Raw genomic sequence first — 27,347 nt, forward strand, 5'->3', positions numbered from 1 at the left:
ACAAACTGGTAGCTAATAAAGAGTTAGCACTGACCAGACGAGTGACCGAAGCAATGGTTCGGTTCAACTCCAATTTTGAAGGCAAGGCAGGTATATTCAGTAAGTTACCGCCCCATAGCCAGGGCTAAGGCAGAAATACGTGAAATACACCGCCAGTTCAGTCATTTCCAGCCGAGGACTGCAGTTTCGTGTTCGGGTTCGTCGTTTGCAATTCAAAATTGCAATCTTCAAATTTCGATTCGCATGTTTCTTCTTTCTTATTCACGAACTTTAAGGGTTTCGATTTTAACGGAAAATCTTAGGCTCAACTCAATTCAAGCCCTGAGCTAAGGAGCAAAATATATTACTAGAGACCACGAATATGAAAGTGACTTTTCAAATGTACAACACTACAGTTTTGCAATGTTCAGGAGTGTCTTAGACCTTAGGGATCTGCAAGTTGGTACAAGTTATTTTGGAACCCGGGGAAGGGGTGCTTTTTGATCCAAAGGAAGCTCATAATGCATTATTAATCTGTTTCTTTTTAATTGACGATTTAAATCTTTGCAAATCAAATAATATTGGGAATCAATCTTCCGGGGTTGGTGAGCGTTAGCGAGCAAGGGGCAGACCCCTCTAGTTGTTTAAAAATACTCTAGCTGCAGATTTGATGCTCTGGTCCCGTGCCTCATGGGCTCATGCCTTAATCTGGCCCTGCCTGCTAAGCTGATCAATGCGGCCCATTATTATGTCCACTGTTACTAATCAGAAACTATCTTTAGTAACTTTCCAAAATAGCCTATCTTTTTCATTCAGCAATTGCAAGTCTATTACCAAATGGTCAGAAATTAGCTTTTTAAAAGTAAGTGTAAATAAAATAAACTTGCAGTACTGATAACAACAGTTCTTGGTTTGAAATTTTGCTTTAATTTTTTTCATATCTCCATGCTATGTGCATTTTACTTAAAAATGTGTTCTGGTCTGTATGATTCATCTTAGCGAGACGTAGCCCTTCGGGTGAAAAAAAATTGTGCACCATTGATTTTAAGCATTGTGTAACACCAGGGTTATATTCAGTAAGTTACTACCCCATAGCCAGGGCTAAGGCAGAAATACGTGAAATACACCACCAGTTCAGTCATTTCCAGCCGAGGACTGCAGTTTCGTGCAAACGCATTTTGTTTGGCACTCTTGGCTCCCTTAAGAGGTTTTCCACCTCCAGCTCAGTCACTTTCCTATGCCGGGCTGATGAGTGCTAATAAGCACAAAACTGCAGTCCTACCAACTTGCAGATCCCTAAGGTCTAAGACACTCCTGAACATTGCAAAACTGTAGTGTTGTACATTTGAAAAGTCACTTTCATCTTCGTGGTCTCTAGTAATATATTTTGCTCCTTAGCTTGGGGCTTGAATTGAGTTGAGCCTAAGATTTTTGTTAAAATCGAAACCCTTAAAGTTCGTGAATAAGAAAGAAGAAACATGCAAATCGAAAAGACGTAACTATGGCAACGCCAAATAGAACATCAATAATCTTAATAGAGATGAGATTATTCTAAATTGATTTTTAACATCTTATAACTTTTTTTCCTTTGGAGATAGAAGTTTAGTTTTTCGACCATAGGTCGAGTTAGATCTGGAGTAAAAAAAGTTGCTCTTTTCAGTGGTGTGAAAAAGAAAACTGTAGGACAATTCCTTCGCTTTTTACTGATAGATTTAATGAAGAAAATAGTGCCTAAATTTTAGTCAAGCCTAAAAAAGGTTGAGCTAAAAACGCAAATAACTCACACCGTATTTAAATTAGAGCATAGAAACAAATTGCGTGGAACTTAGAAAATTCTAACCTTACCAACGATATATAATATTAATATGTGCAAGTAATATTTCACCCCTTTCATGGGCAATAATAGGCAATGTACGTGAAATTTGAGCTTAAAAAATTAATTACAAAAAAACTAATTCAAAGTTTAAAAAATAAAACCCGAGGTGCACACCCCCGGGGCTCGAAGTAATTTGGTACAAAATTTCAAGGCTGTAGGTGCTATGGGGTCTCCTGGACGCACGTCCGCCACAGACTTCCTTCCAGAATTTCTTTGAAACCTTACATTTATTTACAGCTCGCCGCCTGCGGCGACCAGCTGGTCCGCCTTTTTATGCAATTCGCATTTTTGCGTCAGGGTTGTCGCCTTCGGTGGTTGCTTAGACGATTTAGCGATGGTATTAATCAATGTTTTTCTTTATATATCAATATTATCATTGGCCTTTTTACGCCAATATTGGCGTCTTGCTTGAAAAATTTTGTCGATGGTATTAATCAATCTTTTTTTTTTCTATACATCAATATTATCATTTGCCTTTTTACGCCAAGGTTGCCGCCATCGGCGGCTGCTTAAATAAATTTTGTGTTGAATAAAGTATTTTCTAGATCTATCTCCAGTTATATCCTTTGGAATATTTTTAAAGGGGGGGGGAGGCACAAAGGACATACTCTTCATGCAAATTTTGTCGGAAAATAACAAAAAGCATTTCCACTTTTATGTGAAAGCATTGTTTTTTCAAAGTCATGGTGTGTGTTTGTGTGTGGGGGGGGGGACTATTGATCCCCCGTTGAAGTTCCTCTATTTCTTACTGTCCATCTACTGTATCCACTTCTATATTTGTCCACCTTTCTTTCTCTATCAATCTATCTATACGATCCATGCATATCTACCTCTGTTAGGTATTAACAAACCTTTTCTATATTTAAAAAAAAAAAAAAACATTTTTTGCCCACTTAATATCATCTCTCTATCTACCAAACCTAACCACCAATCCCTACAAAAATCATGCAAAAAATCGCGGGCTTTATTTATTTACTTAAAATTGCACGCAAAAAAAAGGTTTTAGTTCCCTGTAGTGTGCAAAAAGCAGCGCTTGCAAAAGATAAAAAAATCACCGCTTTTATTGAATTGCGCACAAATATTTGACCAAAAATAAATATAGCAAAATGTCCAGAAAAAAAAAGTTGGAAAAATAAAGATATGAAATCTCTAAACGTTAAAAGAAAAAAATAAAGAAAAAAAGTGAAGAGAAAGCAAACGATTTCAGTTAGGTCACGTGATGAGGAAGTGCGAAACTCAGCTGGCAATGCTTACAGGTCGCGTCGTGTTCTGCATTTAAAAAAATTTTTAAAAAAAAAAACTTTTGCGCATTTTTAAAAACTTTTTTCTTCTGAAGGGGGCCGAATGTTTTTACTATTACCAACTAAAATTTTGGAATTGAGAGCTCAATACTTTTTGCAGGATGGGTTTCAAAAAAACTAAACCCAGAAAAAAATGCGAAATAAAGGTTTTTTCAAAAATTTATAAAAAATACAAAAATTGCTCTATCTTCAAAATATTTTCATTAATCATATTTAACATTATATTTCCTACACTATAGTACAAAAAATATTTGTGTGGTGCGATTGGTTCGGGGTATGTGAGGTAAAAAGTACTAAAAAGTGCAAAAAAAACGCATAAAACATTAAATAACTTTTTTTCTAATAAAAATATCAAAAATCGAAGCCCGAGGTGCACAACTTCAGCAAAAACTACACCTGCATACCAAATTTCATCTTTCTAGGCCTTACCATTTTCCCGGGATGCGCGCCACACACACACACACACAAACATCTTATTTTATTATATGTATATTTAAAGAGATAAGAGTTATTTCATTTCTCTCAGAAGCAAGTTTTCATTATTAAATCTAGAAAAATAATTACACTTTCAATCTCGCAAATTCCAAAGGGATCACCACTTCAAACTCGATATTATACTTACGCTATTATTACATTCCAATGTTATATATTAGATACTTTTAATATTTACGTCTTATTTCAACCAGGCAAAATTTAACGACACTTTACATTATAATGTGTATATTCGTCGTATATATCACTTATCTTTTACTATAAATTAATGTTTCATGTTAAAAATTAATGTTTCATGTTTGAAATTAATGTTTTACTGTTAAAATTAATGTTTCATGTTTAAAATGATTTTCCATGTTTAAAATTAATGTTCCACTGTTAAAATTAATGTTCCACTGTTAAAATTAATATTCCACTGTTAAAATTAATGTTCCACTGTTAAAATTGATGCCTCATGTTTAAAATTAATGTTTCATGTTTAAAATTAATGTTCCACTGTTAAAATTAATGTTTCATGCTTAAAATTAATGTTTCATGTTAACAATTAATGTTCCACTGTTAGAATTAATGTTCCACTGTTAAAATTGTTTCATGTTTAAAATTAATGTTCCACTGTTAAAATTAATGTTTCATGTTTAAAATTAATGTTCCACTGTTAAAATTAATGTTTATTTAATTATTTATTTAGTTTAGGTGTTTTTGATTTTTCTAGATTTGTTGTGTCAGCTGTATCTCCTGCAGTTGTTGTACCTAGTCTTTTATCTCTTCAAGAAAGAAAGCTGGGTACAAATAAAGGAATTCCTACTTTAGTCATTGCAGCTGCTTCAGTGGATGACATTATTGCAATTACTGGATTTACCTGTATGTTGAGCATATCTGTATCTGAAGGTATAAAGGAAGTTAAAAACTTTTTTATCATTTGAAAAATGTTTATGTGAAAATTAAGTAAGAAATATGCAACTCAATCCCCCCACCTCCTCCCTAATCCCCCTAGATTCAGTTTTCCAATTAGCATAGGATTTATTAGTGCACTGAGCAATTAGAAGCACATTTTTAAAAAAAAATTTTGAATTGCGTAATAATTATGTATAGCTTTTTTTCTCTATAATATGTGAAGTAAAATTTCCGTTAATCAATTTTGAAATGGCTTAACTTTATGAACTGTTAGGTTTAATTTTATTGGTATTGAAATTTCAAATGACTTCAGTTTTCATTACACTGTATTACAACTGACAAATTAATCCTGTTTACAGTGGAAAACCAATTTTACTTTTGCCATTTCATATGTTATCCCACTTCCAACATCATTTCTTGCTGGTCCCTGATAAAGGCTACACTAATAATGTTTAAATATTCGAGATATTACGTTACCCTTTCTCAGAAAGTATAATTAATACATTTTTCTGCAATCAGATCAAAATAATTTTTTAATTACTACAAAACTCACTTAAACTTTTTTTTTTTCAATTTATATTTTTTCAAAATAAATTTGTTTTATTGCTATTTAAAGCCACTCTAGCATTCTTTTTGTTCTGTCTAATTGTCCTTTGTATTCGAGTGGGATTTACTCTGATCGTCCATCTTCCTTCATGAAAATTGAGGACTAGAACTGCTGACACTCTTCTTGAAAATGTTCTAGAAGTTGGTGACATATTAGTCTTTTAATATCAGATTCGCCGCAACTTTCGATGGTATTGATGAAGATGAAGAGGAAATAGCCGAGGATGTCCCTATAAGCTGATCAAGTGGTTCAAAGCATTAACTATTTTTATTTTTGAATGCTTATGCCAACTAAGAAGCAAATTTGCAAAAAAAAAATTGTGCTATAAATGAAATTTAAACTAAAAACAAAAAACAAGTAAAGAGATTATCCATTTTCCCAACTACTTTATTAGATAAGAATCAATTTTTTAAACAATATTGCTAAGATTTTTGCACAGCCCCAATTTTATGTTTTCCCGCTTGGAAGGTTTTTATCCTTGGTCGACAGAAAACGTAAAATTGGGGTTCTACTGTAGGTGTAAAACTGTATATTTGCTGAGCATTAAATAAATTATTGATTCTTACCGATTATTCCAAAATGTATTCCTTTGGAGTTTTTTTTTTTTTTTCAGCTTTTATATCTTATCTTCCTTAAATAGATTATGTTTTCTGATTCAAACTGTAAACCTTTAAAAAATATATAGAACTGAAATGTGTTCCAATAATTTTAAAAATCTGTATTAATTTTTTTCCAAGTGTAGTAAAGTTTGTGAACTTTTATTTTATTTATTTGTCTAGGTAGTTTAGTATGGACTTTGCTGAAAGGACCTTTAGAGCCTTTGTTAGGACTTGTGTATGGAGTCCTTTTGGGGGTATTTTTTTGGTTTATCCCTGATAATACAAGCCCAAAGGTGATTTATTTTTCACACATTAGATAATTTTAAATAAAGAATCAATATTTAACTTTGCTTCAAGTTTTAGAAAATTGATTTTCTTAGAGCTTCTAAATACGCACCGAAGGGCACATTTTTATCTCTGTCTGCAGTTGTATTTCTCACATTTATTTAACAGAAAATGTTGAAGAACTATCTCCTGTAAATGAATTTTAAGGAGATTTGCAGAGAATGCAATATTTCATGAAAAGTGATGTATAAAAAAAGATTTTTTCAAACTGGGAACAAAGCTTTTTCACCTAAATTTCAGATTTATCTGAATTTTTGAAGGAAATTTCTAACATTTTACTGTTTAAAAAAGTTTTTGCCTTTGAACTTTTTTTCCATTTCTGTAGACTTAAATTATGTCAAGCAAATTTAGTGTTCAATGTAATTTTTTACTAACATTGTACACTAATTTCTTCAGTCTTAAGATCTGGAAATTTCACTTTGAAAATAATTCTTTGGTAGAAGGTATTGCTACCATCTTAATGGAATAGTGGTGAATCATTAGGTAGTTGTCAAAATAAACTTAGCAAAATTAGTTAACAATCATTTATGGAGTTCTCTATCATTTATTTCTTTTCTTTTTTTTTTTTAACTACATTCTCATGTGAACTTTCTCTTAACTACTTTCTCGAAAGTTAAAGCAACAAATGGCGAGACACGACTGTGTATTTGGTGACCACATTTTTGTGGTACTCAACAGGCTCAAATATGTTTGAAACATCTGATAAATTTGCCAAGTTCTGCTTTATAAAAACATTACATAATATTTTGTCACTAATTTTTTTGTAAATTGGAACAGTTGCAACATCCCTCTAGTTAAATATTGATGTAAAATAATTTTTTAAGTATCATTATTTTAATCTTTGTGTATATTTTGTCAACAGAGTACTCTGGTTTATTATCATACCTTGATGCTTCTTTTTGGTGGCTTGACAGGCATGTTTTTGAGTAAGGCTCTGCAGATTTCTGGAGCTGGTCCTCTTGCTTGCTTGACATTAGCATTTGTGGCTTCTCTTGTATGGAAGAAGGATTCTGAGCAGTTTGTATGCTTTATATTATTCTTCCGATTCTTTGTCTTATTTTTAATCTGCAGTATTTATGTTATAATTTGTAATAATGTAATTTACATGCTCAATAAAGTTTTCAAAATGTTTAAATTTTCCACTACAGCCTGTACTTTCATGTAAAAAGTAAAGGAAAAATTGCATTCGCAAAACATTTGCCACTCAGATTCCAAATAAGTTATTTATTTCAACCAGTCTCAATATTCATTGCGTTATGTGGTGAGTGAACCTTGGTCAGGTTGATGGGGTGCAGCCAGGGACCAAGGTCAGGGGTCATAGGGGTCCCTTACCTCCCTAAAATGCCTGCAATATTTTGTTGCAGGACGAAATTCCGTTGCGAGATTCATTGCATTTTTTGCAGTTAATCAAGTTATAAATCTGTACCTCAGACTGATGTAAGTCCAAAAATTGATATGTTCTGTTTATTAGTGTATGTAGAAGCCTATTCGGCATCGAGTCATGTGAATGCAATTCTTTTTAAAAAATCCTTTTCAATTTTTTGCCAGGGTGAAAAGAGTGCACATCCTCTCCTTTGTATGCACCAGAAAAAAGTTTCTCCTCTCTCCTTCCTGTAAAATTACCATAATGTGACTTATGTCCTTCTGGCTCTGAAGTACAGATTTTATCTAAGCATTATTGCAGTGCCGTCCCATTCCTCTGGACACTCTTCTAATCTTCTTGTAAAAGACATTTTTTAAGAGTAAATTATATTATTAATTATGTTTTCACCATAGATGTAATTTTTAAAGAAATAGTGCCTTTACCTTGACGGGAATCCCTTCCATAACAAATTTTACACTTGGACCAGAGTTGAATCGCGTAAAACGTTTGAGCTCTGTGACCTCCCAAAAATTTCCTTATTTGGTAAAAACAGCAAAAATGTTTGTTTAAAAATTACAATTTTGTATGTTTTTGGTTTATTACTATGTGAGACTTTTTTTATGTGGTCCCTATTCACCGCATAAAAAAAAAATATTTTTTAACTGTGTTGTGAAAACAATTTTTAAAGCTACTCGTAATGTTTGGAACAATTTTTTTTCATGCGATTTTTTATGCAGTCTCTATCTACCGCCTTAAAACAGGTTTGGGTGTATTTAAAATCAGCAACATGGATTCGTGTCAAATATCATACAAATATATTATACACATTATGTTCAAATATACTATATGAATAAATGTAAATAAATGATTGCAGATTTTTTTTTACTTATATTTAAAGTGTTTGTATGAAATAATATTTTTTCCCAATAAAGGTAATAAAGTTTATTGCTTACAAGATGCCTTATTCCTGGCCGATTTAGTGCTTTTTATTGAGATCCTATCAACTGCACAATATTTTCATTCGCAGAACGATATTCATTTTCATGACCCTCTTGAAAATTTTGGTATTTACCCGCGCCTGGGTGTTGTTTACATAAGATCTTCAGATATGTTTGCCCAAGATCTTCAGATATGGTAGTTATGAATGATTATTCTTTTAATGATGTCTATTTTAGGAATTTTCTGTAACAAAAATATGTAAACTAATTCATTTCAAATATATTTTTTATGTTCATTTTGTCCGCTTTAAGATAAATCAATTTATTATTACTTTTTATGCTAAAAATGTTTCAATGATCTATTTTATTTTTTTGATATTGAGGAGTCCTCCACAAAAATAATGTCATGCTTTGCAGGGGAAAAAAGGTTCATGAAATTGTAAGTTTGCGATAAGGAAGAGTATCAAGATAACAAGTATTACATCCAGTGGCATACCTAGCAAGGGTGCACCCAGGGCGGTAATTTTTTGTGTCCCCCCCCCCTCCACTACAAACGCAAAAAAAAAAAAATTAAAACTTTTATTTGAAAACATTAAATTTGTGCAATTGTCAGGAAACAAATACATTTGTGTTAGAACGATATTTTAAGTGGGCTATTGTACAAAAAAAATCAAATAAAAATGGGGATCCGGGGGGGGGTATCCCCCCCCCCCCCCGGAAAATTTCAAATTTGTAGTCTTAAAACTGTATTTTAGCTTTTTATTTTTCAGAATCTTACAATTCCAGTTTGGGTGTCACCCACCAGACGGTTGAAACCCGGGGCGGGCTCCCCCCCCCCCCCGTAGTGACTCCACTGATTATATCACATATTTTGGTTGAAATAAAATTTTTTGTTACCCTACGTTTAAAAATATAGTATGACAAGAGGAAGGGGTTAGGTGAAGTGTGGCATTATTTATTGATAAGCCCTTAAGTATGTATCCATTTCTTTTTGTGTAGGTTATTTATTTTTCGATGATTGCTTTATGTGTTATGGTATAGCTTTTCAAGTTTTTATTATTTGTTAGGGTCATTTCTGCATGATATTTAGTACATATGAATTGAAAAATGTAGGAAAAGCTGAAATTTATACAAAATGATAACTGTTAAAATTTTGCTTTTTTTTCAAGTTACAAATATCCATTATAGGTGCTTTTATGCAATACATTCTTTCGACTCATCAAACATTTGCATTTTACATGAGCAAAGTGTTTCTTTAACTGTATTGCCTATTCAACAGGAAATGATAGAAAAAGTAATATCTGTTTTGTGGGCCCTTATACAACCTTTCCTCTTCAGTCTCATAGGCGCTGAAGTTACCATAAGTAGCTTACAGACAAACTTAGGTGAATATCTTTTTAATGTTTCACCAACTTATTCAAAAATGAAGTTTTGTTTATTTTCAACACATCGCTTAATCAATATGAATTTATGAAAATTTCAGGGCTAAAGGTCACACTATCTTCAGGGTTCGTATGCCCCATGGAAACTCCTTATTAGCTACTGTTTTTTAAAGGGGGAGGGAGGCCCTTAAAACTCTACAATTTTGTTGTTCTCTCCCTACAAACTCCTTATTTTTATTCTGTATATAAACTCATCCCTACAAGTTTTTCTTCTGCTGCAAATTCTGAGAGCTGAACCATTTTCTGTGGTTGTGAAACAGACGAATCTATTTTGTTTGAGGGAGTTTGGGCGAAAAGACACCTTCCTTTTTTACCTTATCATCCCTATTTTTACCGCCAATCAGATTGAAGAAACCTCCGATAAGAAGCTGAAAGGGAACAAAATTATTGACTTTTGCCTACATAGATTCAGAGCACTTATCTATTTTGAGACTTGCCTATTCTCATGATTTTAGCTGGAGGCGGTCACTTTTCAGGCAAATCTTCTGTTCTGTGGACTTTTAGATTATTTCCTTCTTTTTTTTTTTTTTTTTATTGTGTTGTTTTTGATGCCTCTTGGAGCACCCAAGGTGATGAATAATGAAGGCGCTAATCCATTTTTGAGGCTAATATGAGCGACTTCCGTTTGACTGAGCCCCATCTAGGTGGAAGTCCTACTTTTGCTCAAGCCAATAAGACAGATAGCACAAATCAGATTTATTACAATGCAAAAAAATCAGAACACCTAGGGCAGTAGGTGGGTATTGAACCTGCCGCAACTCTCTGCTTGCAAGCAGTTGCTGAGCAATACCGTTCGGCCACCAAGGTCCTCTTCTCAATTTCCAAAAAATTAGCTTGAAGTGAAACTTTTGGACAATAGTCTCATTACTTCACAGCCGTTCGCTGAGGTATTTTAATGTGTCAGTAGATGAGATCTGAGTTCCCTCCTTTTATTTATTATGTTAAAATTTGTGTCCTTGATTTGTACCGCAAATTGGCATCAAGTTTAGTAGATTTGAGGAATTGATAACTATTTTTGAACCTCCCAAATTTCTTAATTTTTCATTCCCTGTTGCCTCTTTGACCCTTCCAATTGAAGAAAGAATGTAGAAATGAACTGCTAATGCTTTTAAGATCAATTTCGAATGAGCTCATAATTAACTTACCTAATTGAAAGAAATCAAAAATGCAACAGTTAAGTATCTTACTCCATTTACCAAAGTTACTTCAGATATAAAATTATACAGAAATTAAAATTCATGAAAGCTGTTAAAATTTAATATTTTTCAGCTTATTTTTTTCTTTAAGTGTTTGGCTTTTGTGTATAAACTTCTTATTTATTTAAAAAATAAGGGAGAAAAAGTACCAGTATGTAGTTTATTTTATCTTCCTCACTTTTGACTTCCTTGGTGTTGATAAAAAGGAATGATGTGAAATCTATCTAATGTAAAATAAACTATATTGATTAAATCTGTTAAGCTAAGCATAATGTAACTAATAAATGTCAAAATAATGTATATTGATTTGATGAAATAATGCTGTAAAGATTTTTAGCCTGTCAAAATTTAAATTAACAAAGCTTTAGACTTTGTTGTAATTTCACTCTTAATATGTTGTATTTTTATTGTAGATCTTCACAAACATTTTTTCAATTTCCTCTATAAATTAGTATGTCTATGCCCTCAATATACAGTATAAGAGCGGAAATAAACAACATAAGAGCTGTATAAATAATCTTTTTCTAAAATGATTTTTAAAAATGCAACTTTCAATGAGGAATTAAAGTCCTCAAACATTTGGAATAATCTTTTACAAAACTGCTTAATTTTAATTTTCAGATTTGAGAATGAACTTTATTTTCTAATTCTTACAATGCCAAAAAGCGATCATTTACAATGGATTTTTAATGTTATTTCATTGATCTGAAGCTATATTCCATTTATCACTTCAAACTTTTATGAATGATCAACAACAATTGAGTGTTTAGGCATCCATTCCCCCCTCCCTCATTTCCTTTTTTTTTTTTTTCTAAAATTATTTATGATTTGTTTGGCGTGTACAAATTCTTACACTTTAAGAAAATAAAATGAAGAGAGCTAACAATTTTTTATTTGATTTGTGTTTCTCCCCTCAAGACTATTTATAAAGTCTTCTATGATCAAAGGGGAAAATCAAATTAATTTTTTAATGATTTAAGCAACAAACTGAAAGTCTCAAGTATTAAGTCTACTATTTATCTTCATTAAAAAAAAATTAATTCCTATTTATTATTTTAAAAAATTTTGGTGAACCAAATTCTAAATGAGTTATTATCTGCAAACCAAATAAAAATACATGGAGAAGAATCACATTGCCAAGTATGACATTGACACGTGCAAAATGAGAAATATTTAATTAGAAGAAAAAAACTTCTTTAATATGAGTTTGCATTCACATTGTTCATTCGCATTTCATATTTTACAGGTGATAGCATTTTCACACTTCTGATTGGTTTAGCTTTTCGTATTGCAACTGCTACGTTTGTTACATTTGGTGGTGACCTTAACATCAAAGAAAAGATATTTGTTGCTTTTGCTTGGCTACCCAAAGCAACAGTTCAAGTAAGTAGGAAAGCCTCTATTCTACAACTCGGTATTTTAAATGAAAGTTTTATTTTTGTGCTTTAAGAATCAATTTTAAAATCAACAATTACTTGAAAGCAGTTTGCCGATATATATCAGTCAATATATATCATGATATATATCACAATATATATCCAATATTTATTTTGAAAATGTAATGATATTTTGATATTTTCAATATTTATTTTTTTTCAAGTACGGCATTTTCAATATAAAAAGTATATTAATCATAGTAATATTGTTCATTTATCATTAAAAATAAACAAAATGTTATGTACTATTTTTTATGATGTATTAATACATCAATAATATTACAAAGTTATACAATATTCTTTTTTTTCTTGCATTTTATATTCATAAAATTATTAGCAATGTAACAATCTGAATTCATATTAAAAGTGCCTAGTTAAATGTTAAACATTGCTCAGAAGAAAAGAAAATGTCTTATGATTGCACCGACTGATGCATATTATTTATTTCTGATGAATCATCTAACTGCACAAGTAGCTAACAGAAGAAAAATGAGTAAAACAGCTAATGCTAAGTTAACTCCATTAAAATTGATAGAAATGTAAAATTAAATATTAGATATAAATAATGAAAGAAACCTTATTTATAAGTCCACATTTGGTATTATAATATAAGGAAAAAAGGAGTGATTTGTGGATGCATTTGCTATTTTGAAGACTTTAGTTAGTGCTAATTGAAAATATCAGATACATATCAAAATATTCGATGTATATCAAAATATCATGATGTTTTTGAACCCTGCTTGAGAGTCATAGTATTTATGAGATTACAAAGGAGTGGATTAAGTTTATCTTGGCATGTTCTTAGGAAAATAGATGAGCAAATTATATTAGTTAACACTTTATGGTCTGAGCTGCTTTGACCGCATATCTCCCTCCAGACTGGAATTTTTTTGGCACTTTGCATGATTTTTTAAAAAATACTTGGAAGATGTGTATTTTAGTAATTTTTATTGTATTACATACTTCAAGATGTTTTCTTCATAATAAAGGAACTTTTTGAATGAAATAAAAATCAATTTTTAGTAAGAAATTGCCGAAAAAAGCATGTTTGAAACTAAAAAAAAAGTTCTGCATAGGAAAACATAATTTTTAAGCATATAAGTTTGCCCAGACTAAATTAAAAATTTACCTAAATCTTGAAGAAATATCCGAAAATAGATTTAATTTGAAAATAAACATTATTTAATAAAATTTGCTTTTGCATAGTACATTTCAAAGCACAAATTCGAATTTAAACCCCTATTCTACCACGATTCATGTAGTTATTTCTGCCTGGTTTTGCCATCTATGTTTTTTTTTTTTTTGAAAGTTAAAGATTTATAGATAGTATCTAAAAAGGTTAGAAACGTATAGAACTCTTACTCTTATAGCTAAGAGAGTGAAAATTTGACCCCGATAGAATCTCGGGCTTAGTTCCCTTCACCAGAAACAGCAACTTGAGTCACACTCCGGGAATAGACTTCAAAGTGTTAATGATCTACAGTTGTTTCAAAGTATAGTTCAATTTTGCTTATCCAGACTAACTGGAACCAAAAGTTATCTGGAGGGTTAAAAATCCGGACAATCCGAGTGATGTGAGTAACAAGCAAAAAAAAAATCCATAAATAAACCCTTTAAAATATAAAAAAATATATTTTTTTACATTATTTCTTGGCTAAGAATTAGTTTATTGTCTTGTGACTCATACATGTGTGTCGTTTGAATAAGTATGGGTTATACCCAAATGCCTCATTATTGTTGAATCAAAATGGAAAATAGTTTTGGCATACTTATAGTAACATTCTTGCTATCACAGTATAAATTATTATCTGTAAACATTTTTTTGAAACATTTAAGTCAAAAAATTTGATCCGAATAAGGAAGGTTCTGTTGTATATTTGTTCCAAAATTACTTGAGTTAAAAAATACAAAATTTTAATTTTCTATGTTGATAAGCAAATAAAGAGGCTCAGGTGACTGAAAGCTTTTAATTATCATTTAACTATTTTAATTAATCAAATGTGCAGAACCAGATAATATAGACAAACTGTTCAAACTGATTAAAATTTGCAGACAGTTTTGAAATTTTTTATTAATTCTTTCATTATTAAATTCAAAAAATAAATAAAAGAAGAAATATTTATTAAACATAAAAAATTGTGTTCTCTATATAAATCTCCCAGTGTTTAATCATTTTTTAGGCATGCTGGTTACATAGTAGCACTCCAATTGCATATAACTTGACATTTTTGTTGTTGGTTGCGACATAGGACTCATAAGGCACGTGCACTTTTTTGCAGGAAATTTGTTAAAAATTATTTGAGTTTTTCCGGCAGTTTTAACATTTTATCTAGATCTGATAATATGTATGGGGTTTCATTATTAAGTGATAGTGAACCAGAATTTTTAAGCCAATCATGTTTAAGTTTTTGTGGTCCTACGCCGGGTTGGGTCCAACATTTTAAAATTTTCCACTGTTGTCCTGTGTTGGGCAGTGTTCAACATGTGTTTAAACTGCTATATAATATTCGTGGACTTAAAATGGCATCTCTAAACATGATCCAAGGATAATTATGCTTTATAATACTCTCCAGTTACATTTTATAATCTCTTTGGATTTACCAAGAAAGAAAAACTTTTTGAAAAATGGACTCAGTGATAAGAAGTAAATTTAAAGTTTACAAAGAAATTTAGGTAAATGTGTCACTATTTTAAAAGCAGCTAAGTAATTTAATTAGTTTTACTTTATTTATATAATTTGCATATTTTAGGCAGCTGTAGGACCTCAAGCATTAGATTATGTTTTAGTGAACAAAAAAGGACCTGAAATGGAAGACCTTGCTAAAAGAGTATGTTACTTATTCTTTATTTTACAATCTTTGGCTTTTATTTATTTCATTTTGGAATGTGTGGTTTTAATTGTTTAAAAAACGAGAGAATCTTTTCTAGTTGAAAACCAGAAACAGCCAAGTGCCAAATTTTTTTCTTTGTGCACTGCTGTAGTTTGGATACTGAGGAATGTCTTTCCCCAAAACGTTTGGTTTTATTGTAAAAACTATGGAAATTTAATGTGAATTGGTTACAAATCACAATTTTTAAGTCTGCTTTTAAAATCAAAGTTCAATATTCAAAACTGACTTTTTTGGTCTAACAAAAATTTGTTAACCATGACAGCTTTAAATGGTATTTTCCTAGGAAATATCCCCCCTACTACAACACTGCTTGCTAATTAGTAGTTTATTTAAAATCTAAAGAAATATTTTTACTTTTGAAAATTTAATTGCCAAAGGTTAACATATTATTCATGACTGGAATTCTTAACTTGACAAGAATATTCTTCTGAAAAGAACAACCATTGAAGCAACTAAATAGTAACTACCGCAATATATTTTGTAAATGTTGAGTAAAACATTTTGCTTTCAAAATAAATTATAGATGAGCAGCTTATATATTGAGTCAGCTGTTTTAATTCAAACTCTAATCCAATTCATTTCTTTCATTTTCAAAGCAATGTTACCCACCTCCATTCACATAAGTAATTGATTTTTTAATTTGTGTCTTAATATAGATTCTTCCAAATCTGCATTCTCCAAAATTGGCAGCTATGCCAATTTTACACCCATATTTTGTTAGAGGAATACAAATTTGAGAATGTTATGGGTTTCTGAAATAGTTTTGACAAGGGTCTCCAAACTTGATTGTTTTTCAAAAAACTATGGGAAAAATCACAGAAATCCAATAAGAAAATCACTAGCCATCCTGTTATAAGTACTCTGACACCAAAAAATTTAGTAGAATCAGTTTATAACTTGTTATACCCTTCTATTTTTGGGTGCTTAGTTTTTCAAAAGTTGCTTAAAAATTCATTTTAAAAGGTTGTTTTCTATTGATACAGTCATTCAGAGTAACTTTAAGCCACAGTTTCTCTATTTTAAATTGCTCAAATCATATTTTTTAGTTCTATTTTATTTGTTGGCATGAAACAGAAAAAAAAAATTCTTGAGAATTGAAAAGTTATCCAAAATTATGGAATAATAATTATTAAATCTATTTAAAATGAATTATTTGTTTCGTTCAATGTTACTCTGCCATTTAAGTTAGCTTCGAGCCATAACAGAAATGGGGTGCAAAATTAGTTTTAATAAAAGCAATGCAACTTTATACCAACAAATAAAATTTCTAAATGTTCCCCATTGTATTTCACAACATCGCAATACTTTTGCCTTTAACAATATTGTATATAATTCTACAATGTAGGAAGAGTAGTTTCAACAGCTTCAAAAATAGCTTCCAAACAGTTATTTCAGAATTATTGAACAGTGCAATGAGCTGTGTGCACTAACTGTTGCCAACTCTTAATTTAAAAAAAAAAAGTTGAAAATGCGTTTCATAACCTTGCCAGTAGAGTGCAAGATCAATAAAAGATTTGAAGTGTTTCAAAATTAACAGACGTTGCTAAAAGTTTCCTTAAATGACTGTTTAATTTCTTTATTTTAGGTTCTCACTGTTGCAGTTCTGTCTATTATATTGACAGCTCCAATTGGAGCTGCTCTTATTGCTGTCCTCGGACCTTTGCTTCTGAAAAAAGAAAATGAGGCTGAAGTAGTATTTGATGATACACAAGCTGATTGCAAGTTTTTAGAAGTAAGCAGGTGCTTTATTTTATGGTAAGTTGTATAAAATTATTACTAAACTGATTTTTTTTTTTTTTTTTTTTAAGGAAAAAAATGAAGAAAATGTAATTTAACCCATTCACAGAGGATCTCTGGGAATCAAAAGAAAGAATTAATAAAGTTTGAATCTCCTTTTTGTGATAGAATTACTTTGGAAAACATTTCAAGTGTGATGGTAAAGCACTTAAATTTTTATATCAGATTCGATTTTGATATTTTTATGAAGTATTAAATTTCATGTAAAATTCATGCATTAATGGCACTGCTGTGATGAGTATCATGGCAGTGCTTTTATACTATAACGTGCATTTATTTGCATTTTAATGCAAAATCAACTGTTTTGTGTTTCTATAAATGATTTGTTAAATTAGGAACACCACCGATTTACCAGCATTTGTTATTAAGGACTTAATTTTTAGCTGTTTGAAATATCTTCTATTTAAAATGTTTTAAGTTTTCATTTTCATTCCTTCTATACTTTTTAAAAAAGGAAATTACGGGAGTAATTATTAACTAATGTTTGATTTAGTGTTAGTAGAACCAGTTTTATTTATTTATTTTCTAAATTATATCAAAAAGGGTTAAACCTGTAACATGGATTAATTAAAAGCAATTTAAAAAGTTAAAATTATTAAAGTAGAGTGGTTTGTAGAATACAATCATAATATCAGGACCTCCAAAAAAAAAAAAAACATTGAAAAAATTTTTTTTTTTTTTTTACATAATATATGCGATTTAAATGCAATATCTACATTTAATACTCTGCTATTTCCACATTTGAATAAAGCATGGGCGCCCATATGGGGAGGCAAGTGGGGACTCAAGCCCCCCCCCCCCTAAAAATGAGAACTGTGCATTTAGTACTTTGCAAAAATATAAAAACATTTCTTTTCCATTCATTAATCAATAAGTTATTCAAAACATCAAATTTTAATATCTCTAATCTGTACTAAAATCGGTATCCATGGGGAAACCCCTTAAAATATTGCGTATGGGCGCCCATGGAATAAACTGAAAGTGTATTTTGCCTATTCTGCTAACTTTTCTCGAGCATTATTGCTTTAGATTAATGTAATTAATCAGTCAATACAAAGGTAAATACAGTCAAGCCCGCTTTTTAGAATATTGGTTAAAAGAATATCCCGCTTGTTGTAATACATTTTCTAAGTACCAAACCATTGTAATTTGTTATTTTGATCCCAGATAATGCTGAGAATGTCCCTCATATTAGATTACTTTTTGTGGAAAATTGGCTATTTCATTAACCCGGGAGAACTCGCGGTACTTTTCGTCACACTAAAGCTTTTGGGGGGCTCCGTAGGCCCGGAGTGGTTATTTCAGTAAATTTAATTTGCAAAATAGAAAAAAAATGTGTTTTCAACACTGAATCATAAATAGATAAACAGCCTCTAAAATATGTTTTAAAAAGTAAGGTTTAAGAAAGTTTTATGATACATGAATCTAAATCTTCTAAGCATGACTGATGATCGCTATACTGTTCTGTGTCAACTTCTTCATCTTCATTAAGGGAGTAATCATCAGTTGAAACCTCAACTAACAAGGTCTGCAACCTCTTCATTTCTTCTTTGTAGCTTAAATAGCGATGCATTTCACAACTTCCTCCTTTACATTCACAATCTGAAATGAAAAGCGTGAACGCTCGCTCCGGACCTCTGAAGCCCAAACCGGAATTTTCTGGGGAAAAGAGGAAATGTACATTTCTGAAAAGCATGTGGTCAGTATGTAGGTTATTTTGAACGCAGCTACTGTGGACCTCATTCATTTCCGTTGAAGGGGTGATTTTTGGCAGCGTTGTTTTGTAATGACTGGGCTTGAGAGACCTGTTGCGAGTTCTCCCGGGTTACACAGGTTCCATTGTACTTTATTCTATTTGCAAAAAGTGCTTTAAATTTAGAGACTTATTTACTGGAAAGTAGATTCAAAAATGCTAAATAATGAAAAATAAAAGTAATAAAATAAATACAGTATTTTAAAAGTTTTACACATTTGTATGATGTTTATAAATTTTGTAATTCTTGCTATAGAAAGAGTTACACACTAAAAAACTTAATATTTGATTCCTATGGTGCTAATCTGCAATCTGTTATACATTTTTGAAGATCAAAAGTTTTGAAGACAAAGAGAAAATCAACTTGAAGTTTATTAACTTCTAGAAAATGTGTGTCAAATAAGAAAAATTAGGGGTTTGATTAGCAGCTTTTGGACACTTGCATTATTAACAATAGAATTACAGCAGGCTTCATATACCTAGAAATATGGCGGCATCATTTTGACCCCTGAAAAGAAATCTGCATAGTTTCCTACATAATATTGCATATTTGTAAAAATTATCTGAAAATAAATATAATTAGAATAATTGCAGTTTATTTAAAGATGCAGGGATTTTAATTATGCAAAATGAAACATTTAAAAATAATTGAAATACCCTTGAAATAACCAGCTCTGTTTCAGTTGCATTTCAGAAACTAGTGACTAATGCTCCCTTTTATATACAGAAACATTATAAATACCTTTTTTTTTTCTTTCTTTTTTTGCAGTTATATGTTCTAAGAGACTTTGAATTTTTGCTTTGTTTCAGCATTGATAAAAGTATTTGCATTTCTTTTTTCTCAAAAGAGTCAAAATGAAACTTGCCCACACTTCTAGGTATAACCCTCTAGTTTGAGTTTTTTAAAAAAAATTACAATTTTCTTGAAAACTTTACATTTTATTACACAGAACGATGATTTAGGAAAAGTCAAGAATGATTCAGCATTTTTTGAAAATGCAGGGGAGAAGTTAGCGAAATAAATTGGCTTGGGGATCAAAATCACTCCTCCCGTAATTCTAGTGTTCCACCGTGTTTTTTCATCTGCAGTATTTATGTAGTTGTGTTTCATGTTGTCAACAAGCTAACTAGACCTTGGAAAAATGTTTCATAAAATTCAAAAAATAAGTTCATAAAAGATGCTTTGTACTATTTTCACCATATTTACTGTTCTGGCTAGTGTGATTGCTAATTTGATATTATTGTTTTTTATTGAAGCATTTATCCGTCAGTAAATGAGAAATGTGATGTTTGCATTTGTGATAGTAAGATATTTTATTGTTAGTAATGAATGCTATGGGGCAGTTTTGTGTTTAAGAATAAATAATTCATTTATGTGTTACCAATATCCAATACTTTCCAATAGAATAAATTAAAGTCTATATCAAGAAGTCTAAATTTAAATTTTGTATCTAAAGTTTCCCCTTCTTGGTCTATCTTAAAACCTTTATTGTTCAGTCTTAAAAAATCATGTGCAGCTCAATCTTAATTTTTGAACTAGCAATTTAAAGTTATATTCTTGAAGAGCTGTAACTTGCGACTAACAACGCAACTATTGCTACAATTTTGAAGCATAGATGACTATGGGCACTATTTCAGCAAAAAATGACTATTTTGCAAGCAATTGTAAAAAAACCCAACTTTTTTAGAGAAATAGTGACTAAAATACATAAAACATCTTTTTTTTTTTCCTAAAGCAAAATAAAATGTAAAAAAATGATAATTCGCTTATAAGTTTCCTCCTACTTTTAGGGGGGAAAAATCTAAAACATTTTAACATACGTGTTTTTTGAAAAGTTGGAAAATAAAATTATGATCGAGATTTTTGCAATATGTTAGTTTCTACCGTTACTATTTTTGTTAACTGTTGTTTGCTCTTTGAATGAATGTCAAATTATTGTATTCCATTATTTATTTATTGGTGCCAAATGATATGTATTTACAGAGCCTGATGTTAATTTGCTGTTGTTAGTATAACTAACAAAACAAAAGTATTTGCACTTTTTGCCCTTGTTTTGTATTTTTCATGATGAATGAAAGAAAATTACAAAATGTGTAAGAAATTGAACCTATATTACAGGATATACTAAAATCAGAAGAAGTTCTCTCTCAAAGCCTTTCAATGTAATAAGACGTACTGTTGTTCCCTATTGTTGAATTTGATAAACAGCTGTCCTTCTTTTTCAAATTGTTAAGGGTATTTTCTATATCGGCAATGCTGATTTTGGTCTCTGGTATTGATTTTATGTTTGGGTCTTTTTCATTACTGTTGGCAAGGAGTCTTGGTGCAAGTACAGAAATTGCTGTTGCTCCAAGGGGTGCTGTGATCAGAATGGCGAGCACAGCCACTGTTAAAATCTGCAATAAAATAATTAAGTTTTAGAATGGATGACTAGTCTGGTAAAGATAACTGTTTGTTTCACATATATAATACAAAGATTTCAATGAATTTAAAAAATAATTTGGCAAAATTGACATTGTGGCGCTGATTGCAGTTTTGAACAGAATGTTTTATCAATAAATCTATGAGTAGCTATACATATCCTTACCTTCAGATAAGTTTGTAATTTTAGCTTCTGAATATTTAATGATACTTTGAAATAAATTGTTAGCCTCTATTTCTTTCTGTAATACTTCCAATTTAGGAAATATGCTGCAGGCATAGGTTGCTGGTGCACCAGAAGAATGAGGCGGAAGGGGGCCGCTGGATAAGATGGGAAACGCCCATAAAGTTGACTTATTTTTTTAATTTGCCAACTGAATTTTAATGTCATTATTGATTAAATGATCAAATCCAAAAAATTTGAGACACTGCCTCATGAACTGGGACAAATGGCCACAGTAGCTTCCCTCTTTCCAACTCCGAGCTCTATTTTAATTTTTATGAAATAACATCAGAAAAATATAAAGCATAATTAATTTAATTAAGTCAGTTCTTTCTTTAAACACATCAATCGATCTACCTTATAATTTCTCGATCGATCGTTAATTTTAAACTTAAACCCCTCTAAGTGTGAAAATAAGGGAATAATTGCCCCCCTCCCCCCACCTTCCCCGTACGAGCCACCAATGGTTGCAGATGTACCTTGCTTTTCCTTGCCCATCTATACTCATCATTCATTTGGGAGAGGTGGGGGATGGTATGCAATGATTGTTAGATTATTACATTAAAAATCAATTGTATGATATGATACATTGATGTTATAATCAGTCAGTTGCACTGTTCTTGCTTGGTCTATAGTTTGCTTGTGTGAGCAATTATGTGGTGTAAAATTTTTGAATTTGTTGCAGTAGACAAATTTGAACACCTAGGACTGTTGTAAAATGAGTGCAATGTGTATCAACAAAAAGGAATGTTTTATAGATGAAATTTTCTTGTATTTATTCAGGGGTGGTTGTGTTCCGGTATTTTACCGAATTTCCGGTATTTTTATGTCCGAAAATACCGGAATTATGTTCGTTTTTTTTTTTGTTATGCTTTTATCTCCCTACCTCCGCATTTTTTTAAAAATTATATAATACTCATCAAATATTCCTGCAAGAGCCTTAAGATGGACAAATGTCAAGATAATTTTGTATAACACCAGCTCAAAAGTAACTTTGTAACCCATTAAAATTTTAATCAAATGTACACACAATATTTTGACTCAATTATTTAATACTGTAGCAAAGGTGCACTTAAGTAATAGGGGCCAAAGATTACCCCCCCCCCCCCCCACCCCGTTCTCACTTTGAAACTTTCAGGTATTTTTTGATGAACTCACAATCACCCCTGTTTATTTTTAAAAAGTGCAATTTTTATCACTGTTTTTATATGACGTAACTTAAATCGTTTTTTTAATTACATGTGTATAAAGTAATTGAATGTATAATAAATGTGTTATAAAATAAATCATCTTGTTGTTTTTTTTTATATATATATATTGTGAAGATTTATTGTGACGATAAAAGGTGTCAAGTGGGAAAATTTAAATGTTGCCGACACATGCCAACCAAGGGCGGATCCAGAAAATGTTCAAGGAGGGGGCGATTTTTTTTTACTGTTCACTCTTTGGAACTTCAATCTCTTAAAACTTTCAAAGGAGTGTACTGAACCCCATCGCTTACCCTTATGTAAAAAAAGGTGTCCTATAGTTGTGTTTCTTTTAAAACATATTCAGGGTGAGCCTTTGAACCTATACCTAGTTGTCATCTAAGATCGTCTAAAAATGAGACTTTAAAACTTCAATTTCAAAAAAAATCCTATTGAAAGTTCAAGTCCCTATCCCCAGAGTAATAAGAGATGGGCTACGATTGCGTTTTCAAAACTTCGATTCCGGAAAAATTCCAAAGAATAGCTCCCTTTCTTCTATCACCATCGAAGATTATGTAAAATTGCGTTTTTGGAACTTTAATATTGAAAATATACTTGAAGAAAGTACTAGTTTCTCGGCTCAAGGAGGGGGCGATCGCCCCCATCGCCCCTCCCTTGTATCCGCCCTTGATGCCAACTCTCCTACATTAGTGTTCAATCTCTGGCCTCCTGCCATTCGAGAAATTTCTCCTGAATTTTAAACAATTCAGAAGTCACTAAACTTTGACTATCAATAGAATGCAGCATTATTGCCGTTTTAGTTTTGTTTGCATCCTAGTAATAAAAGTTTTAAAAACTTAGCAACTGAATTAGATATTAGTTGCACCAAAAATTTAATTTACATGGTTTTAAAAAAAATTCCAATTCAGCTCCTCTAGCATATTCAAATAAATATTAACGCTTCGGTCGTCAAATTTTTGTTTTCCAAAGATTTTTGCTGGCTGGTATTATTTTATTACAGTTTTTACTTTCTTCTATATCTCAAGAAAGATATTTCTGAATTAGAAAGGGTTCAAAGAAGATTTTTAGGCTAGTGAGGAGACATTCAGATTATGATACCAGACTTGAAAATCTTAATATGTCAAGCCTGGAACAAAGGCGAGTCAGAGAAGACAAGATTCAATTGTTTAAATTTATCAAAATAAAAGATGTTACAAGGTGATGGGGGCAACGGCGGATCTAGAAATTTTTCAAGAAGGGGGCGATTATTACTTTTTTTTTACCTTACCTCTCACTATCTATCTGATTTACACCTGTAGGGGGGGGGGTTGCCGCATCATTGCATTTATCTAAAACAACTAAAATATCGAGATTTAGCCAATTAGGTCCCCGAACCTATTTCTTTTGATAGGTGTATTTTAAAATTGAGTTTTAGAAATACAGTTACGTAATATTTCTGGGCGAATGTTTCAAAATCCCCTCCCCTTAGCATTATCGAAAGTCACCTAAAATTGCTCTTTTTGGAACTTCAGCTTCCCAAAGTTACCGGAGGAATATCACCAAACCCATTCTTACCCCTAATACCTGAGATGCCTACAATTGCGTCTTTAACACTTAAAACTTTGGAAGCCTTCCTCTGGCCATTTTGTAAACTCCTTCTCCTAATATTACCTAAAATTGGCTTTTTGAAACTTCAATTCCAAAAACTTTCCGAGAAGAAGATTAGAACTCGATTCTTTTCCTTGATGTCACATCAAAGATGGCATACACTTTTGTTTTAGAATGTCAATTCAGAAAAATTTCCGGGACTGGGTCCCTCAAGAGAGAGGGGCGATCCCGCCTCCTTTGTATTCGTCCTTGGGTAATGGCAACAACTTACTAGTTCTTTTTCATGTGTGGCCAGTGGCGGATTTTATAGGGGCGGTGGGGGCAACCGCCCCCTCCATGATCGTCATTTTCTAAAATCAATAATATAGAATTGAAGGAATACTAGCTATCACTACTAATTTCAATCAAGTACATTACACAATTGCTTTAAATTAAGTTTAGACAGCTAGTGTAGTCGAGGATGGACAGCGTTACCCACTTTTTCATTTGAAGCTAAGCTCGCCCCTCCCCCCCCCCTCTTTTGAACTTTAATAATTTTTAAGCACTTTTATTATAAAGGATGTCCCAAAATTAACGCAAGATTTGAATTTGCCGCCATTTTTGCAATAAATGGTTGGCAACCCTGAAAAAAGAACAATTTGACAGCTGAGAGTTTAGTGTAATCAAAAATGGAGCGTTATACGATACAATAACGCGCTTTCATTATTGAACAATTGTTTCAAAAATAATGAAAGTTGAGGCTGGTCAAGCAGTTACTGTTATTGGCGCTCGGTATCGCAACACGGTAATGCACGGGTGGTTGTGGGCTTGTTGACATACACCTTTGAATTCAAATAACCCCATAAGAAGAAATTTAAAAATGTTAAATCACACAATCTAGGGTGCCAATTCTGATCACCGAAATGAGAGAGTACGCGACTAGGAAACGCCTTATGCAGTAATTGATATGTTTCACTCTCTCTAGCTGTATGGTACAATAATACTCCATTTTTACTAACCCTAAACTCTCAACTGTCAAATTGTTCTTTTTTCATGGATGCCAACAATTTATGGAAAAAATGGTGGCAAATTCAAATCTTGCGTTAATTTTGGGACACCCTTTACTTGGCCTGATTGTCACGGAGAAATCTGAGGCCTGCTTTCGCTTATATCTCAGCAACTAGACCACTAAATGTTTTGCTTAATTTTAAGGTACAACTTAAGGCTGAAAAATTAAAATTCTACAATAAAATTGAATCAAGGCTTCTCTGGAGCAAGAATGAAATTTATTCACTGTTGTCCATTTTTATCCTCATCTATGTCAATAATCGATAACGGGGCTAAGTAAAGAGGCATATCAGGATCTTTATCACAGGTAACTTGTATGTAGTGAACCATTCTTTTGCAACTAGACCACTTACTTAGAGTCTTCGAAATTTCACTAAATGATTTGTTTAATCTTAAGGTACAATTTAACGCTAAATAAAAATTTTGTTTAAAAAAAACTTTAACAGAATTTTTTAAGAAATCGTAAGCACTTTTCATAATGCACTCAAAAGTACAAAATAACTTTTATGGGTCCAAAAGGACAATTTAAGTATTCCTGTAGTTTTCAATTATTCCAAGAAAAAGACTTCAAAAGTGCGCTCAAGTCATTTCAAACCAAAATTTCCCATTAAGAAACATATGCATGTTTCAACAGTCAAATTTATGATTGAAAGCTAGATAATAATAAAACATTCTCTACCTGACTTAAGCTGCACTTTTCTTCGTTTGTGAAGTCATTTTCTTGGAATAATTGAAAACTACAGAAATACTTAAACTGTCCTTTCTGAATTCTGACCCAGAAAAGTTATTTTGTCGTTTTCAGTGCATTATGAAAAGTGCTTAGTATTTTTTAAAAAAATCTGTTATTTATATTTCTATATGTGTCTTCCAACCTTTTTCTTCCATAGACCTTTTTCTATAATGATACATTTTTCTATGACTTGGAACAGTGGTTTCCAACCCTGGAGGTGATAGCCCCAAAAGAAGAGATTTTACACTTCAAGGGGACGATTAATATTTGAAATACAGGATAAAAGGGGGTTGGGCAATTGGTTCCCTGCCCCCCCCCCCTCCTACATGACGGGTTTGAGAGGAGGAATATGGCTTTTACGGTTTTCAACCGCCACTCCCTTGAATTGACTAAATCCGCCCCTGTGTAATGCCTATAATTCTATAAATATCTGGATTTTTTTTTCTTTGCTCTGAAATATCCCACTTGCTAAACGGATGTTCAAAACATGGATGAAGAAAGATGTTTCAAAACATGTTGTGTTTCTTCTTTAAAATAAAACTGGTGTAACTCAGTATTTTATTCTTAATTTTTTTAATTATCTTTAAAATATTGTTAGCTAAAAAATTTAAATGAGCGGTAATTTGTAGTGTCACCCCCCTCCCCTACATTGCAAAAAAAGAAAAGGTTTTACTATTCTATGTTAACATGAAATTCATACAATTTTCAGAAACATCTACATTTGTGTTATAACGAAACTGAGTGGACTAATGTACAAAAAATAAAAACTATGAACGCTTTTTATATAACTTGCCCTAAACGCAAATGTGCAGGCCGTCGGGAGGACAAAAAAGTAAAGGGGTGTATGAACTTGATGGCCCCTTACATATTTCAAATGTGTCTTAAACACAAAGATAATAGGGTTTAATTTTTTAGTAAAAGCGGAAGTCACTACTGGGTCTAAGAATTGACAATATGAACCTAAACCTGAGTATCACTCTATGATGTGGGGTGAGAAAGAGGAGGGTTCGGGGGTTCTCCCACGAATTTTTTTTTAATTTGTTGTCTTAACAATGCATTTTTTCTTCATATTTTTCAAAAACTTGCAATTCCACTTTGGGTGTCACCCCTCAGACGGGTGACATCCGAGGCGGATCGTCCCCTCCCCCCCAACCCAGTGTTTTTATTCTCTTAGAAATTCACATCGTTGGAAAGATGAAGCTTTCCTCTATTTTTCTACAT

The 27,347-nt window shown here is 31.8% G+C and overlaps 2 protein-coding genes across 6 annotated transcripts in view; one reads left to right on the forward strand and one right to left on the reverse strand.

The window, feature by feature from the left end:
- The window catches only part of LOC129220934 (sodium/hydrogen exchanger 9B2-like), a gene marked incomplete at its 5' end in the record, with an annotated part of 37,611 nt that extends 20,493 nt beyond the window's left edge, over window positions 1-17,118 (forward strand). Inside the window, 7 exons of the mRNA XM_054855369.1 lie at window positions 4,361-4,536; window positions 5,929-6,041; window positions 6,956-7,114; window positions 9,674-9,779; window positions 12,279-12,415; window positions 15,219-15,296; window positions 16,945-17,118. Of these exons, the coding sequence (XP_054711344.1) occupies window positions 4,361-4,536; window positions 5,929-6,041; window positions 6,956-7,114; window positions 9,674-9,779; window positions 12,279-12,415; window positions 15,219-15,296; window positions 16,945-17,118 (943 nt within the window). The remainder of the gene's footprint in view (window positions 1-4,360; window positions 4,537-5,928; window positions 6,042-6,955; window positions 7,115-9,673; window positions 9,780-12,278; window positions 12,416-15,218; window positions 15,297-16,944) is intronic.
- Window positions 17,119-20,755: 3,637 nt separating this feature from the next.
- Window positions 20,756-27,347, reverse strand: part of LOC129219839 (sodium/hydrogen exchanger 9B2-like) — a 92,607-nt gene continuing 86,015 nt past the window's right edge. For 2 of the 5 annotated variants that reach the window (XM_054854143.1, XM_054854144.1), the window contains one exon: window positions 20,757-21,306. In XM_054854143.1, coding sequence (XP_054710118.1) covers window positions 21,058-21,306 — 249 coding nt within the window. In that variant the 3' untranslated portion in view covers window positions 20,757-21,057. Of the gene's footprint in view, window positions 21,307-27,347 lie in introns of all 5 variants that reach the window. The other 3 variants (XM_054854145.1, XM_054854147.1, XM_054854148.1) reach the window with 3 other exon arrangements.

This window comes from Uloborus diversus, chromosome 4 (genome assembly GCF_026930045.1).
Source record: "Uloborus diversus isolate 005 chromosome 4, Udiv.v.3.1, whole genome shotgun sequence".
Taxonomy (NCBI): Eukaryota; Metazoa; Arthropoda; class Arachnida; order Araneae; family Uloboridae; genus Uloborus; species Uloborus diversus.